Below are 15510 nucleotides of genomic sequence, written 5' to 3'. Positions count from 1 at the left end.
GCTATTAAGCAGTTTGGGTAGAAGAGAGTGACAACTTTGAGGTAGAGAAAAGAGGAAGGATTTATGAAATATGCAAGAGTATGAGTCAGCCCTCGGTGACCCAATGTAGAGGGTGAAGAAGACACAGCAGCCCAAAATGAAGCCTGTCTTCCTGGCTTGAGTGCCCAGTGCTCAGTGGTGCCGGTAGGTGAAATGGAGAAACATGGTAAGAGGCAGAGGTTTGGCTGGAGTTGAAGGAGACCATTCTTTGGGGAACTATTAAGTCTGCAATGTCTGTGACGCTGCAAGAAGAGATATTTGGATAGCAGACAGGTATGCTACTATGGATGTTTCAAGGTATCCATGAACCCCTTGAAATTGTATAAAAATCCTGAGTTTGTGTGGATATGCACATTTTTCTAGGGTGAGGGTATGTAGATACCATCTTATTTTTGAAGGGACCTGTGTCTTCCCAAAATTAGACATCTCTAATATGCCATATTTTATCTAAGTTACATCATTATTTTATGTACCAGAAAGTACATAATGCTTTCAATTAAGAACATTTACCAGAAGCAAAAACACTTCCCATTAGTCTGCTACCAATTGCTTTAACATATTCGCGTGTGATACATGGAGTAGTAACACCAAACTCTCTTGTTGCTTTGAGGTTTCTTCCAAATGAATTGACAGATTCTTCTGTCCTCAGGTGTGTTTTCTGGGGTTTTGGCCATCCGTTTGAGTGTATTGTGTAACAGACTGTAACATAGCTTCATTTACTTGGGGATATCTTCTTTTCTTGGATCCATAAAGTAATGGGTTGTTTCTTTGCAAGAAAATATGGAAGCACGGTCATCTAGCCAATGATTTACATTTGCGTAGCAGTATCAAATTTCATCCCTATTTCTGTGCCTTTCTGCAGAGACATAGTAATCTTTTTAAAAAACATTCTAAATCTCACATAGCAATTGACTAAACTAATTTAAAATATTTTATCCAACAAAGCCCATAGCTCAGCTCTGTGATGACAATAGGAACAGCTATGCTCTTGGTCCCTTCCATTCTGGCAGTGGAAACTACATTGCAGCTGAGAATCACGTGGGAACCATCCTGATTTCAGAGATAAGGTGAACCATTTTAAAAACATGTATCTTAAAATTGATGGAATTCTAACATGTATCTTAGAATCGAAGCTCTGGGAACAAATGGGATAGCCAGAAAGAGAATGCAAGAGAGAAGAGCACAAGAGTGAAGATGGAACTTGGGGAGCACCAGCATGTAAGGGGCTGAGAGGAAGAGGAAGCTGAAGGGTTCCCTGAGAATAAGGGAAATCAGCCTAATGAGACCTCAAGACGGGAGAAGGAGAGCAAGGGTCATAAGGTGTGTGCTGGGCTGGGCATGTCCATTGGAACTGGTTATACTGAGTAACAGCAGCTTCCATGGAGTGCTGGAGCTTCCAGGAAGTGGAGTCAGACTATGCATTTCTCCCTTTCAAAAGGTTTATCCTTGAAGAGGGGGAAGCAGGGAGGCTGAAATCAAAGAAGACACATGGAGGTTGTAGCTTGGATGATGCTGTTATCTAAAAAGGGGACACAGAAGGAGGAACAAATTTGGAGGAGACAGTAATAATTTTGGTGTTGAGTATGTGGAACTGTAGGTCTTCATAGGAAATTCGGGTAGACATATATAAAAAGGAGTTGAAAATATGGCTCTTAAATTCAAGAGATACCACTGCATGAGGAGGATTGAAGAGCATCAGTACACTGGTAGCTCCTAAACCCATAGGAATAGGTAAGAAAACCCAGGAGAGTGTTTAGAGAATAAGAGTGGGGTGAGGCCCCACTTTTGGGAAGCAGTTTAGAAATCTGTAGAGAGCAGCTTCCTTTGAGAGCTACCTCTGAGGCAGGGCTTGCTCCTGTGCCTAACACAGTCGCTAGCAGATAAGAGATGCTAATTGAAGTTGGTTGATTGACTGGCTATTTAGTTAATTGGTTGAAAGAATGCATGAAGAGGCAGGGCACAGTGGCGCAAGCCTGTAATCTCAACATTTTGGGAGGCCAAGATAGGAGGATTGCTTGAGCCCAGGAGTTCAAGACCAGTCTGGACAACATAGCGAGATCCCATGTCTACAAGTAATTTTAAAAATTAGCTGGGCATGTTGGTGAACACCTGTAGTCCTAGCTACTTTGGAGGCTGACATGGGGGAATAACTCGGGCCCAGGAAGTCAAGGCTGCAGCAAGCAATGATTGTACCATTGCACTCTTAGCCTGAGCAATGGAGTGAGACTCTGTCTCAAAAATAAAAAGCATGAAGTAATGAATCTGTGAAAGAGACTTTAAAAAATTACGGAGAAAGGAAGCCGAAAACCAGAAAAGTCTAACGAATGAAAGTTTTAAAGCTGCAAAGATAGGAGACAAGCAAGCATGAAGAAGCCATTAGGTTGGACTATTTTAATAGTCCCTGGGGGACCCTGGTGTTTTGTGGGATGGCTGCCAAGTAGAGAAGTGAAAGAAAGAGGATAGATTGTCTTCAGGCGAGGTGAGAACAAGAACTGAGCATTGATTCTTCTTCCAAGAAATGAAGCAGTTTTGAAAGGAGTATGTTGCAGCCAGCATGCGTGAGCTGGGAAGGATCCATGTTGCTCAGGACCCCTGAGGAAGGGCCCAGGAGAGCCCAGAGTCCTTAGCCAATTGGATAGGTGGGAGGGAGAGTCTGCCTTTCAGAACAGGGGATGGTTGCAGGAACCAGGCAGCATCTTGCTCTTTCTGACTCCAGATGCGGTCCCTGAATATCGGATCCCTCCTCTCCACACCACCATCACAAGCATGTTTAAGAGTGAGAGGACATGGGGTGGTGCTTCTCATCTGGCAGCGTCCCCTGACTGGCACATCCTTGCCTGGGGAACATGTGCTTTAATGGTGCCCTTGGTCACCATGGTGACACCAACCTTCTAGTCTAAGAGAGATGGATGGGGTTTAAATCATTATTAGCCAAGGTTCCGAGTATGTTTTCCAGGCAGTAAATAATGGCTCCTAATACCAGTGTAAACTGGGCTGGGCACTGCATGGAATATTTATGTTGCTTGGGCTTGTTTTCATTTTGGGTTTGTTTTCTTCTCGTGGTCTTTATGGTGGAGCTATGTAAAAATCAATAGCATTGACTCCCTAGCTAACTTAAATTCACCGTGAAATAGGTTTAAACACTAAACTCCCTCCACCAGTGAATTTTAGATATCCTGTGGACAAGGATTTAAATTGGGCTCAACCTTCTTAATGAGCATGGTTGCTATTTAAGTATCTTGTCACCCTTGCATACAAGGCTTGTGTCTTTCCCTGGAGGTGATTTTTCCCAGCCTGAAGAACTCTGCCTGCTTTGTGTTCTGGGTTCTTATTGCTTTAAGGACTTTCTTCATGTAGCACATTCTAGATCAGCACTCTGGAGCAATGGGAACATGCTGTTCCTCCTTCAGAGTTCTGCTTCAGGAGGAGCTCTCTGGCACACCACTGTCACCTGAGCTGCTCACACCAGTGTGCATGTGCCTGAGGCCCTCTGCTGCCATCCTGTTAACTGTCAGTCATATGCATCTGTTCTAGGGTTAGCTCACATACCCTTGAGGGTAGGGACCCTGCTCATTCATCGGCTTGCTCTCAGAATCCAGCACAGGGTCTGGCACACCGTGGGCTCAGTGGATGGAATTTTACTGCAGGTGTTTTACTCTCAGATGGAGGGGCTGAAATGCGAACATGGACTGTTCACACCAAAGCCTATTGCAGACATATGGGGTTATGTCCTGTTATGTTCTGTTTGTTCTTATTGCATTATTGAGGTCTGAATTTATTCATTCATCAACTATTTACTGTCTATGTAGTTCTTCCCAGGAAGTGTTTCAGAGCCTATAGAGATGAATAAAGCCCTTACTTTTGAGTAGGTAGCAAGTAAAGAGAAAGCCAGGTCTATGAACAGCTGACCGTATGAAATAAGGGCTAAGGAGGAGGAAGGGGAGCTACTGTCTCCCGAGGGCTGATGTATCAGGTCACTGTACCTGGTGCCGTGTAGACATGGGCTCATTTAATTCTCACACCTACCATGAGAGGTGGGAGCTATGGTCTGTCTGTGTTTCGCAGATTTAGAGCCTGAGGCTTAGAAGGATTGAGTTAATCTGCTACATTGCTATACCCACTTGACAGAAGAGAATATCAAGACCTAGAAAGATAATAGCTTACCAAGTCAGCCACCATGCATAGAGAGTGCCAGAGGCTAGCTGTGAACTTTGATTTTCTGAAGCCAAGATGGGTCCCTGGATCTGTGTGCCGCATTGCTCAGTGTGTTGTGGGCTGTGACAGGAGTGTTTTATTCTGCCTGGGTGGCCTCTTGTTAAGTCCTGGAAGACATGGTCATTGAACTGGTCTTGAAGCTCAGCAAGATTTTCGTAGGTAGAGAGGAGGAAAGGACCTTCCTTTGCTCACGTCCACTGTCCTACTCAGGTGAAGGGTGACACAAAAGCAAAGGTTTACAGGCAGGGAAGTGCAGGGTTTGTTCAGGCGACACAGGAGGACATGGTGTGAAATTAATGTACTTGGCTCATAGAGACACTTGAACCTCCCAAGGGGTTCATTCAGTAGTTGAGGGCTTTAGGGTTGAATAACTCTGAGCTTGAATCCTGCCTTTATTTAGCTTTGCAACCATAGGTCAAATGCCCAACTCCTGGGTGCTTCAGTGTTCACCTCTGTGAAATGGGAATGATAGACTCTGTCTTCTAGAATTGGATAACGTAAGTATAAGGCACAATGAGCAGACAATAAATGTAAGTCCTATTGTTGTTAGGCATCTCCTGATCTTCCATTTCTCCCAAACGAAGCATTTTCCCTCTTGAGCCCTCTGTGTCCAACTAGGATGTCTCTCATTCCCAAATAATAGTGTCTTGGAATCTCAGGGCTGGAATGAGCCATGGGTGTAGGTATCTTTATGATCCCAGCCACCTGTGAGAAGGAAGAGTGACACTATTCCCTAAGCTCCTAAGATGTTTGGTTTCTTACCTCAGCCCCTGATGATGCCTGACAGGAAAACGCTCCTCCCTTGTGACCTCTCAGGGCTGGGAGGGTCATTTTCCTGTCGGTATCTGAGAAGCCTCAGCAACTTTTCCCCCATAACTGTGTGTGAGTCCCCAGAGACCATGTACCCCTCAATAGAGAACCTCCAAGCTCCTTCTTCACCAGGTTCCTGGTGCATCCCAAAGGTTGGAGATGTTCATTGACCTTGGCTACTCCTGAAAGCCTGGCATCCCTCTTTATAGGGCAGGATTCCTCCCTGTTGTGTGTGTCTATGATGGTGCAGTTGGGTCCCCTGCTTTCCTTCAACTCAGCTTTGAGTGCCTTCTATCATTTTAAATTGGAGTATGGTCTCATTTGGTTTCATCCAGATATAATGTTTTCCCTTCCATCTAGGCACTGTCTGCACCCTGGCCCATCAGCTGCTACAGTTAGGACTTCAGAGAGGATTCTCATCCATAGTGTCCACTCTGGCTGACTCCCTCTGTCCTTCATTCCAGTCTGGCTGCTGCAACTCCTCCAGACAGCTGCGTATACTTCTCTGTCCTGAGGTCTTTCTTACCTCCGGGTTCTATTCACTCAGATTTTCCCAGCCAATGGCTTATCACCTCTTAACACCAGCCTTCCACTGCCACCCCCATCTATCAGGGAGAAGATCCATCAGGATTGTCAAGAGCCATTTCCCAGTGCCCCTCACAGCTGAGACAGCGCTGATTCCAGCCTCTTTGTCTGTAGTCGTGAACACCCAAATGTGGTGTTCTCTGCCAGCCAAGGCCACTCGCTCACTGGGTTGGAGACGCATTGCTTATTGTGCAGTGATGGTGAGCAAAGGCAGTCAAAATCCTTCTAATTATTGAGCAGTCTTCCTGTCAGATGCTTTGCAGAGTGATCTCTAACCAATCATCATGATATCATTTGATATAGGCATTATCCTCGTTTCACACAAGGAAGACTGAGGCTCAGGACAGTCTCGTGGACCTTCAAGCCCATTCATGCGCCTTGTGCTTGGTGATGGGACCCATGCCAAATTTGGCCATCCCATCAGGCACATTTTAAACTGTGGCAGAGAAGGTTAAAACTGGCTTCCCAAGACATGGTGATATCTTGGGCAAAGCTGTTCTACCTGCTCTTTATACAGACAAAACTTTCTGAAGACTCCCTGATTCCATTTATTGCTGTTCCTGGTTGACTTCAGGCGTAGAAGGTTGGTCACTCTTAAGGGTCCACCTTCAGCTTCTGGGTTGTCCTCAGAATCTTTTCTTCACGTTTGAGTGGAAGGAAAAAGTGTGGACCATTTAGGCTAGTGCCTCCGTTTGGTGAAAAACAACAAACCCAGGGCAGGAACAGGACTCACCCAAGATCACAGAGGCAATTGGTGGTTACATAATTAGCTTCCATATTTGACTACTTGTAGTGGAGACCTCAGAGAGCCATAGCATAAACAGGATAGTTTATTTCTGTCTCCCATGACAGCATGGGTGTGAGCTGTCTGGTTTCAGGGACCCAGAATTCTCCTGTTCTGTTGCTTTGCTTTCCTTACAGTGTTGCCCTCATTTTCATGGCCTAAGATGGCCCAGGACTTTGTTTTCGTTTCAGCCCATGGGAAGGGCAAGAAAGGAAGGATGGAATACAGCCCTCCCATTAAGGACATGACCTGGAAGCTGTACACGGCACTTTCATTTGTGTCTTGTTGGCCAGAACATAGATAGCCACGCCCACCTACAAAAGAAGCTGGGAAATGTCTTTATTCTGGGCAGCCATGGGTCCTTTCAAAAATGAGGGGTGTTGTTACTGCAGAAGAGGGAGAATAGATTCACAGTCTGTGCTGTGGTGGGATGGGGACCACCTGCTGGGCTGCTCCCAGCTCCAGCCCTGCCCCTCAACACCTTTCTTCTCTTCTTCGTCAACCCAGCCCAGGGATAGTACCCTGAAATCTGGATCCCACATGGGTCAGTGTTTTGTTAGATTATTTTAGGCCCTGTGCATGGGCTAATTTTCACAGCTAATGATACACCACTTGCCTTCCACAAAAAAATATAACTTTAGCTCTCCATGGAAATACCACTGCATTGTTAAAATACCATTACTCCCTTGAAGAAATGCCACTGTTTTCTTGTGAAAACATGACTCTACCAATTTAGAATTTGGTTGCTTAAAGCAGAAAGCTTTCCCCTACATTTACTATTTCTGTTAGAATGTTCTAGAACAACACCTCCAACGGTGGTAAAAATTGTGAGGAGGCCAGATGTGTCCAGGGTGGCCTTCCTTCTTTAAACTTATATTCTCTTAGCATTTTATTCCCAAAGATAAATAGTATCTTCATGGGGGTTATGCTAGACTCTTAGTTGACTGCTACAGTGTCCTCTCCTGGGAATGCAGGTAATGGTCTCTAAAAATCCAAAGGGGAGAAAAACCCATTGATGTTTAAAAGAGTGATTGTCTAGGGATTGGATGTTCAGTGCCATGCTTTCTGGCCATATGGGATGGGCAGATGCACCCAAGAGACAGAAGTAAGACTGGCTGGAAGGGGGTTGAGGGGAGGGGCGGGACTGCACGGTGCCCCTGGGCTGGGAGAGTGGGCGATGGATGATGACTTGCTGCCACATGTCAGTCAAGCTGAGCGGTTGAGGTTAAAGACAGCCAGAGGAGCCAACAAGACAGCAGTGCCTGACCACACATGTGCCAGAGTGCAGCATGTGTGCTGGAGAGAGCAGACTTTTGAGTACTTCCAGCTCTGTGACCTAGAGCAAGCCACTCCTTTACTCAGGCTCAGAGGGGTTTTTCTTTGCAAAGTGGGGAAAGAGCCGACTCAAGTGGCATGAAAATCAGTTAGAGATATTGTGTGAGATATTTCTGGCACCCAGTAGGTGCTCAATTAATAGCAGCATCTTCCAAGCCTCTGGGTAGCAGGTTCACAGAAGGTTCAACCCAAATCCGTGTCAGGACCCTGGATAGCTCCAAGGAGTCCTGGTTCCCCGTCAGGTCCCTGCTCTCTCAGTCAGCCACAAAGGACCAGAGTATCCCCCCATATCACTGAAATCACCACGAGAACTGGTGATCCCTGTGCTGATTTCAGCGATCATCCATGAACCCAGACTGCAGAGCATCCAATTACGAAGTGAGACAGCGCTTCCCTTTTCGTGTCCCTTAAGGTGAAAGGTATGCTGAGGTGCTGGTTTATCTTTAGCGCCTCTCTAGAACTTGCTTCTCTTGCTTTTGAACAAAGAACACAGCTCAGACTCAGAGCCTTTAGCTAGAATTTAATCATATTTTATTTTCATCACATTTATTTTTGTAGTACTTTCCATTTGCAGTAAGAGATCATAGTTTTCTGTTTATAGTGGTAATTCACAGTTTTCTCATTAAATATATTTGTTTAATATAAAAGAGTGTACTAATATATAGAAAATATTAAATAATACGAAGGAGATACGTGTATATGGCAAAAAAGAAAAATACTGGGAAAATGCTGTGAATGCATTTTCCCAGTATTGTAGTTTGGATTAGTCTATCCTTGCCTCTTTGTAGATGGTAAATGCTAGCCCAGAGAGGGTATGGAACTGGCCCTAGCTGCCCAGCACATTGGATCTTCTGACTCTGTGGTTCTAGGTTCCTGCCTCCATACCACCCTGCTTTTTTGAATGCCTTTTGAACAACACTTGGCTTTCCAGCTGACTCCATTACCCTGGAAAATTTAGGGTGGGGTGGCCCTTTTACAATGTTTGTGGCATTCCAAATGATCAGATAATCTCTTTGCTCTGAAATAAATGGCTGTATCCTGGAAGTAGGGGGAAATCACCCCACAATCCCAGTATTGGGATGCAAATGAGCAATTAGCATCAATTGAAACAGGATACAGTATAATTACTACCAATTGTGCTAACCTTTGTATTCAGAAAGCCTTGACCTGTGAAATGGGAATTAAACAATAGTAAAACTCTTTCTTAACCAAGCGGTATGTTTTGGGCAGTGATGGCTCCTTTCATGGGCTGAGGGTTCTGACAGATTAGACTCTTCTTCCTCCATGCCCACCTCTCTGGGTCTGGGCCACCACTGGCAGTGGCCAGGAACAGCCAGGCTTGATGGTACCTTGTCAGAGACCTTATTAGGCTCATCACCAAATGCTGCATAATTCAGCATAATGCCTGAACCCTGCTGTGGCCTCGTGCCTCTTCCAGACTAATTCTGGGGCCTCAGATATCTTGAAAGGGATACTTTGCCAGGAAGCACCTTGCCACCTGAACTGTCCTGCCTGACCTGGTCTGTCTTTTAAAGCCAAATCCTTTGTGATGTCCTTGTTTATAAACATGTCTCTGAAAATGCAATTCCATCTTCTGAATCCCATTTTCTGTGGACCCAGCATCACATACAGATGCAGCACAAAGCAGTGTTCCTAAAGATCTGCATCGTAACCTCAGAGTTCCAGATCTCAGCCTGCTTATTTGTTCCTCTGTCCAACAAATATGTATTGAGCATACCTTACATGCTATACACTGTTCTGAGTGCTGTGGATACAGCAAGGAAGGTAAAAGACCAAACCCTTATATTGCAGAAATCTTAAACTTACAAGGCAAGAAAACTGCTGATGGAGAGCAGCTTTAGGTGTTGGGAGGATGCTGGAATGACAGGGGTGATGAATGTGGGATGGGGCTCAGGGAAGACAGGGCCCTTCATCCTCTCAGCAACATCTGGGCAGACAGTATGGTTTATGAGGCTGCAAGGGTAGCTTCTGTAGTGAAACAGACATTTTAAATGAACCAGTCTGAGCCTCGGCTTCCAGACCTTTAAGATAGACAGGACATTGAGTTCTCAACTGGAGGGCAGGGCCCTGACTTGGAGCCTGTGGGGACTCAGACACACAGGAGGAACGTCTTGGGTGGCCAAGGACTGGGGATGGATACTGTGGACAAAGAGAGGCTGAGAAAAGGCAAGGAGGCCTAAGAGGCCTGGCACGTTCCCCAACAGCAGGGAACCTGGTAGTCTGGGGAAGGGAGGAGACTGGCCAAGTCACACGGCAAGGCTGGGCAGAGTCAGTACTGAAGCAAGATTTGATCACTGCCTGAATGTGGGGGAAGCTGAGAAGAGACGTGGGGCTAACTCTGAGCACACCTGAGTGACAACCTGGAGGCTCCTGGATATACCCGGAGGATATACCAGGCAGAGGGTATTGCCCTCTGCCTATTTCTACATCCTTCGCTAGTTCCACATTTTCCCTGCCTGCCCTAGTCTCTCTCATTCCTGCTTATCGTTGGAAACCCAGCTCCAGCCCGTGTTCACAGACAGGAGAAGGTGGGTCCCTTCCCAGAGACCCTGGAAGCACCTTTCTAACCTGTGTCCATAGCCTCCTATTCCTGTGTGACTCTCCGTGTGTGGTGTCATGATCCCAGGAGTTTCATTCTTAGATGCTCATGTGCTTAAATTCCTTCCTCAAGAACAAGACCTGGTCTTACTATTCTGTTGACCTGCAGGAGAGTCTGAGAAAGCATAAATGAAACATGGACTAGACCAAGGGTAGCAGACAGATGGGTTTCATCCCAACTGATTATGGCAGGCTGCCTGGAGTGCTGTGTCGAGGGTTCTGAGGCTGCATCCAGGCTTAGCTGCAAAGAATGCTGTGACCTATTAGTGATGTCTGGCAATGCACAGGAGGGAAGAGTGGCAGTATGCATGTCATCTATGTGCAATCTCTTGATGACAAGAATCTGTATGATTTTGACAGTGCACAGCTGTTCTCAGGAAAAGTGAAAAATGATGTTCAGGTGTCTGGCATGGCCAAGGGTAAAAACAGATTAGAAATACCTTTTAAAGAGCCACTTTTAAAAGCGGCTTTAAAAAGTATCCTCCACATTGAATTTCAGGCTTTAAAAAGTGTCCTCCACATTGAACTTCAGGCTGTCCTCCACATTGAATTTCAACCTTCATACCACTCTCTGCTTGTGTGCCTTACATAATGATGCCCCTAAACCACCTTTTGTACCCTGACTCAAGGCGCTCAAACCTCAGCTTACAAATGATTTTTTCTGGGCTAATGCCTGCCAGCCAGCAGTTTCATTTTGGCAGCCTAACTCTTTGTCTGCACTGTGGTCTTTGGGCAATTCATTTGAATATTTTATTTCCCTTATGGTTTTATAAAAGAAGTATAAAAATGAAGATGTGGATACCAGTGGAGGGAATGTAGTTCTAAATGTAGTGTAGAAGCAGAGCATCGATTCAGAACTCTGAACAATGGAATTGCTTCAAAACTGTCATCAGCCATTTAACCATGTCACTGTAGTAATTGAGGAACAGTCTTCTGCACATGGTGCCTGGGCACAGCGAGGGTACATTTGGCAGGTTATAAGTGACCCTCTTAATAACACCCCAGTGGCTCAGTCCACTCAATATAGACTGGACATAGCATAACCAGCAAGTATAGTCACATTAAAGTGATCCCACAGGTGAAGGGCAAATTTTTATTATTCTTATGTTTTACATGGTAATGTTCTTTTCCTTAAATTTTGTGAGCATTGAGAATTAAGATAACTGAGTTCCAAATATTATGTAATTAGAACAGGTCAGCTCAGTTCTAAATACATAACTGGACATTCTGAATAATTAATCTTCAGCCACACAATAGAAACAAAAGTGGAAATTACTAAATGAAAGCAATGTGTTATTAGCCTCAATCTGATGATCTAATGACTTAAGCTCCTTGGCTTATGGGGGTGGTTATTTTGAAGGAAACAATCAAGAACGTATGAAATGCTGAAGATCTCTCACAGATGCTGTGTACAAAGCTAAGTGAAACTGGAGATTTTGTAGCACCTTTAGCTCTCTGCAGAAACCACCTAGGCTTATTGATTACTGGCCTCTTATTTTTATTAATATTGATCGATGCTCTTTTATATTTGACTTGTACCTTTTCTGGATTGCATTATATATGATAACAAGAGATTTTGTTGATTATGTGACATGTCAATTGAACTGACGGTTGATTTGGAAACAGGGATGCAGAAATCAGTGGTGCAGGGGCCATGAGTGGGCTGGGGAGGTTGCCATCATTGCAGAAGAGAGACATTGTCAGAATAAAATAATCCAGCCTTTCAGGGTGTGTCCACAGGACCCACTGTCACCAACCTTTGCTGGTTCTAATGTCCTATTTCTAATGTCTTGATTTGGTTTAAAAATCTCTGCTTTGGCATTTACAAACTGAATGACTTTTCTGAAAGTCTCATCTCTAAAATGGGAAAATAGCACAGGGTTTGCATGGCTGTCATGAGGGTTCCATACATAGGTAGCCTGGTGGTTGAATGTGTGAACTTGGAGTCAGGCAGGACTTGCTTGTGACCCCCATGTCTTGTTGCCGTTCATTCACCGGGCAATCCTGTGCAAGTTATGAGTAACCTCTCTGACTTTTGTTATATGTAAAAAGAAGAGCATGAATGCTTGGTGTATGGAACTGCTAAGTAAATGCAGCCATTATTATTATTATGTGTAAAGGGCTGGGCATGGAGTGGGATGTTTTGTTCCCTTCTTCCTTCCATCCTCATTTTCTAAGGCCCGAATTTCTCATCATCCTTCATGGGTCAACACCTCCCTAGAGAAGTCCTCCTGGACTGCTCTTGTAGTGAAGGACTCACTGTGCTCTACCATTCTTTGTGCTCCCTTGATGACATGAGGCATGACCTTCTGTTTACAATATCTGTCTTTCCTACCAACTGGAAGTTGCTTGATGCAGAAATTCCCCTCCTGTGAGTCAGTCTTCTTTTTACATTCCAGGACCTAGCTCAGTGCTTGGCACAGGAGAGTGTTTGGGTGAGTGAGTGAGTAGGTGGATGAGCTGAGTGAGCAAAGGAATATATGAATGAACAAATGGGTGGAGGGCTGAAGCACTGGTCAAAGAAACCCCGGAGAAGCTAACTTAGAGCTGGAGGTCTCAGCACAGATTCTTCATCTGGGAAACTGGAGTCTCTGAACCAAAGCTTGCATGCATATCTGCATCTGAGAACATTTGCACGGAAGTTAGATTCTCAGAAGTGTCTCTGGACCCCAAATGTTGACAAGTTGCTGATCTGAACAGATGAAGCAGACAGGCCCCACCAAGAAGACAGAACCAAGTGATGGGAGGAGTGAATGTGACAAAAGAGAAAAGTCAGAGCTGGCAGGACACTGAGTCCTGCAGGGACCTCAAATAAGGGGAGTGGCTGGCACCATATGCAGCCCCTGGGACAGGAACTCCTACAGTCCCTGTGGGTCTTGATCCCTCCTTGTAGGCAGCTCTTATGCGAGGAAGGTCAGAGGAGGTTTGTGTCTTTCACTGTCTCTATTCTTATTTAGAATCCACTAGCTAAAAGGGTCTCTCGGGTTCACTGGGTCCAATCACCTGCCTCCAAATAGACCAAGCCCGCATGGTTCCAGGCAGGCACTGGGTTTTTTTCTGCCCCCCAAATTTTCTTCCCTTTCCCTCCCCTCTTCTCACCTTCATTATTTTATCCTGTCCTATCCTATCATATGCCGTGCCATACCATGCTATGGTATGCTCTGCTATGCTGTCCTGTCCTATGCTATGTTATCCTATGCTCTGCTATGCTATTCTATACTATGCTGTCCTAACCTATGCTATGTTATCCTATGCTATGCTGTGCTATCCTATGCTATGCTATGCTATGCTGTGCTATCCTATGCTATGCTGTGCTATACTATGCTGTCCTAACCTATGCTATGTTATTCTATGCTATGCTGTGCTATCCTATGCTATGCTGTGCTATCCTATGCTGTCCTATCCTATGCTATGTTATCCTGTGCTATGTTATGCTATGCTATCCTATGCTATGCTGTGCTATCCTGTGCTATACTATGCTATCCTATCCTATGCTATGTTATCCTGTGCTATGTTATGCTATGCTGTGCTATCCTGTGCTATGCTGTGCTATCCTGTGCTATACTATGCTATCCTATCCTATGCTATGCTATTTGATGTTATGCTATGTTATCCTATGCTGTGGATCCTGTGCCAAGCTATGCTATGCTATCCTATGTTATGCTATGCTATGCTATCCTGTGCTATGCCATCCTATCCTAGCCTAGCCTATGTTAGCCTAGCCCATACTATCCTGTGCTATCCTAGTCTCTCTTTGGCTGTGAATACTTGACTTTCAGTAAGAGCTGTGGCTTTAAAAAATGTGGGTATTGGCCCAATAGTGAATTCTGAAGTGGATTTAGAAGATCATGACCAGCTTATTAAAAAGAGTATGATAGAAAATATCGGCATGTATCACACGTGTTATTGTGTAAAACTTTCTTTTCAGCTCTATGTGTGCTGGGTTGTGATATGTATTTATTTCTGTGTGTTGTGGTCAAAAAGTTCAAGCACCCTCTCAAGCACATCACAGGCACTCAGTAGATATCACCAAAAGACTTAGCCTTTGGTGAGGTATGAGGCAGGAGGACAGGCCATGTTAGGGGTGACTTCTTGTTCCTGCACTAGGAAGCCCTTCTTTCCTTTACTCGCTCTCTGGCCCACTGTCACTTCTGCTTCCTTTTACATTTTAATTTTATTTATTGTAGTAAGAGCACTTAACATGAGATCTGCCCTCTTACCATATTTGTAAGTACCCAATGCATTGTTATTGACTATAGGTGCAATGCTGTCCAGCAGGTCTCTAGAGCTGATGCATCCCACTAGCAAAACTTTACACCTCTTGATTAGTGATGCCCCATTTTCCCCCTCCCAGTTCCCCACAACTGCCATCCCACTCTTTGGTTCTATGAATTTGATTCTTTTAGGTCCCTTACGTAAGTGGAGTTATGCAGTATTTGTCCTTCTGTGACTGGCTTGTACAGATGAATGGATCAAGCATATGTGGTCCATACGCACAGGAGAATGCTCGTCAGCCTTGGGAGAGAGGGGCCTGATGCAACATGCCACAACACGGATGCACCCAGAGGATGCTGTGCTGAGCGAAGTAAGCCTGTTGCTCTCACCCACTTCCTGATTCTCTCCTCTCCTCTTGTGCACAGGTTGTGTACGTGACGGCAACATTCCCCTACATCATGCTGCTGATCCTCCTGATACGAGGGGTCACGTTGCCCGGGGCCTCAGAGGGCATCAAGTTCTACTTGTACCCTGATCTCTCCCGGCTCTCTGACCCACAGGTAAGAGTCACTTGCTCAATGTGCAGTGTCACCCACCACAGCCTCCTGCAGAGCCCCTGCCACTGGCCACTGAGGTTCAATAGCCGGTTGAACAGTGAAAAGTCTGTGGACTCTTTCCCAGAATAACTTCAAAGGCATAAATTTAATACATATGAAATGAAATATTTTGAATACCGTTACTGAAACATTTTAAAAAGGCAAATTTGTGACATGGTAATGGATGCACATTTTAAAACGAGGACATTATATAGCCAGATCCAGCAGCAAGTCTGATGACTACTGTGATTTTAAAGCAGAAATGAGCATAAGTGACATTTCAAGATAACTATACCATGATATGAAAATATC

At 44.9% G+C, this 15510-nt stretch overlaps 1 protein-coding gene across 1 annotated transcript in view; it reads left to right on the top strand.

The window, feature by feature from the left end:
- The window catches only part of SLC6A11 (solute carrier family 6 member 11), a 117375-nt gene that overhangs the window by 39626 nt on the left and 62239 nt on the right, over positions 1-15510 (top strand). Inside the window, exon 6 of the mRNA XM_003927167.4 lies at positions 15028-15162. Within this exon, the coding sequence (XP_003927216.2) occupies positions 15028-15162 (135 nt within the window). The remainder of the gene's footprint in view (positions 1-15027; positions 15163-15510) is intronic.

This window comes from Saimiri boliviensis, chromosome 8, assembly GCF_048565385.1.
Source record: "Saimiri boliviensis isolate mSaiBol1 chromosome 8, mSaiBol1.pri, whole genome shotgun sequence".
NCBI lineage: Eukaryota > Metazoa > Chordata > Mammalia > Primates > Cebidae > Saimiri > Saimiri boliviensis.
The sequence above is the reverse complement of the archived record's forward strand: the minus strand, read 5'-3'. Positions and strand labels throughout refer to the sequence as shown.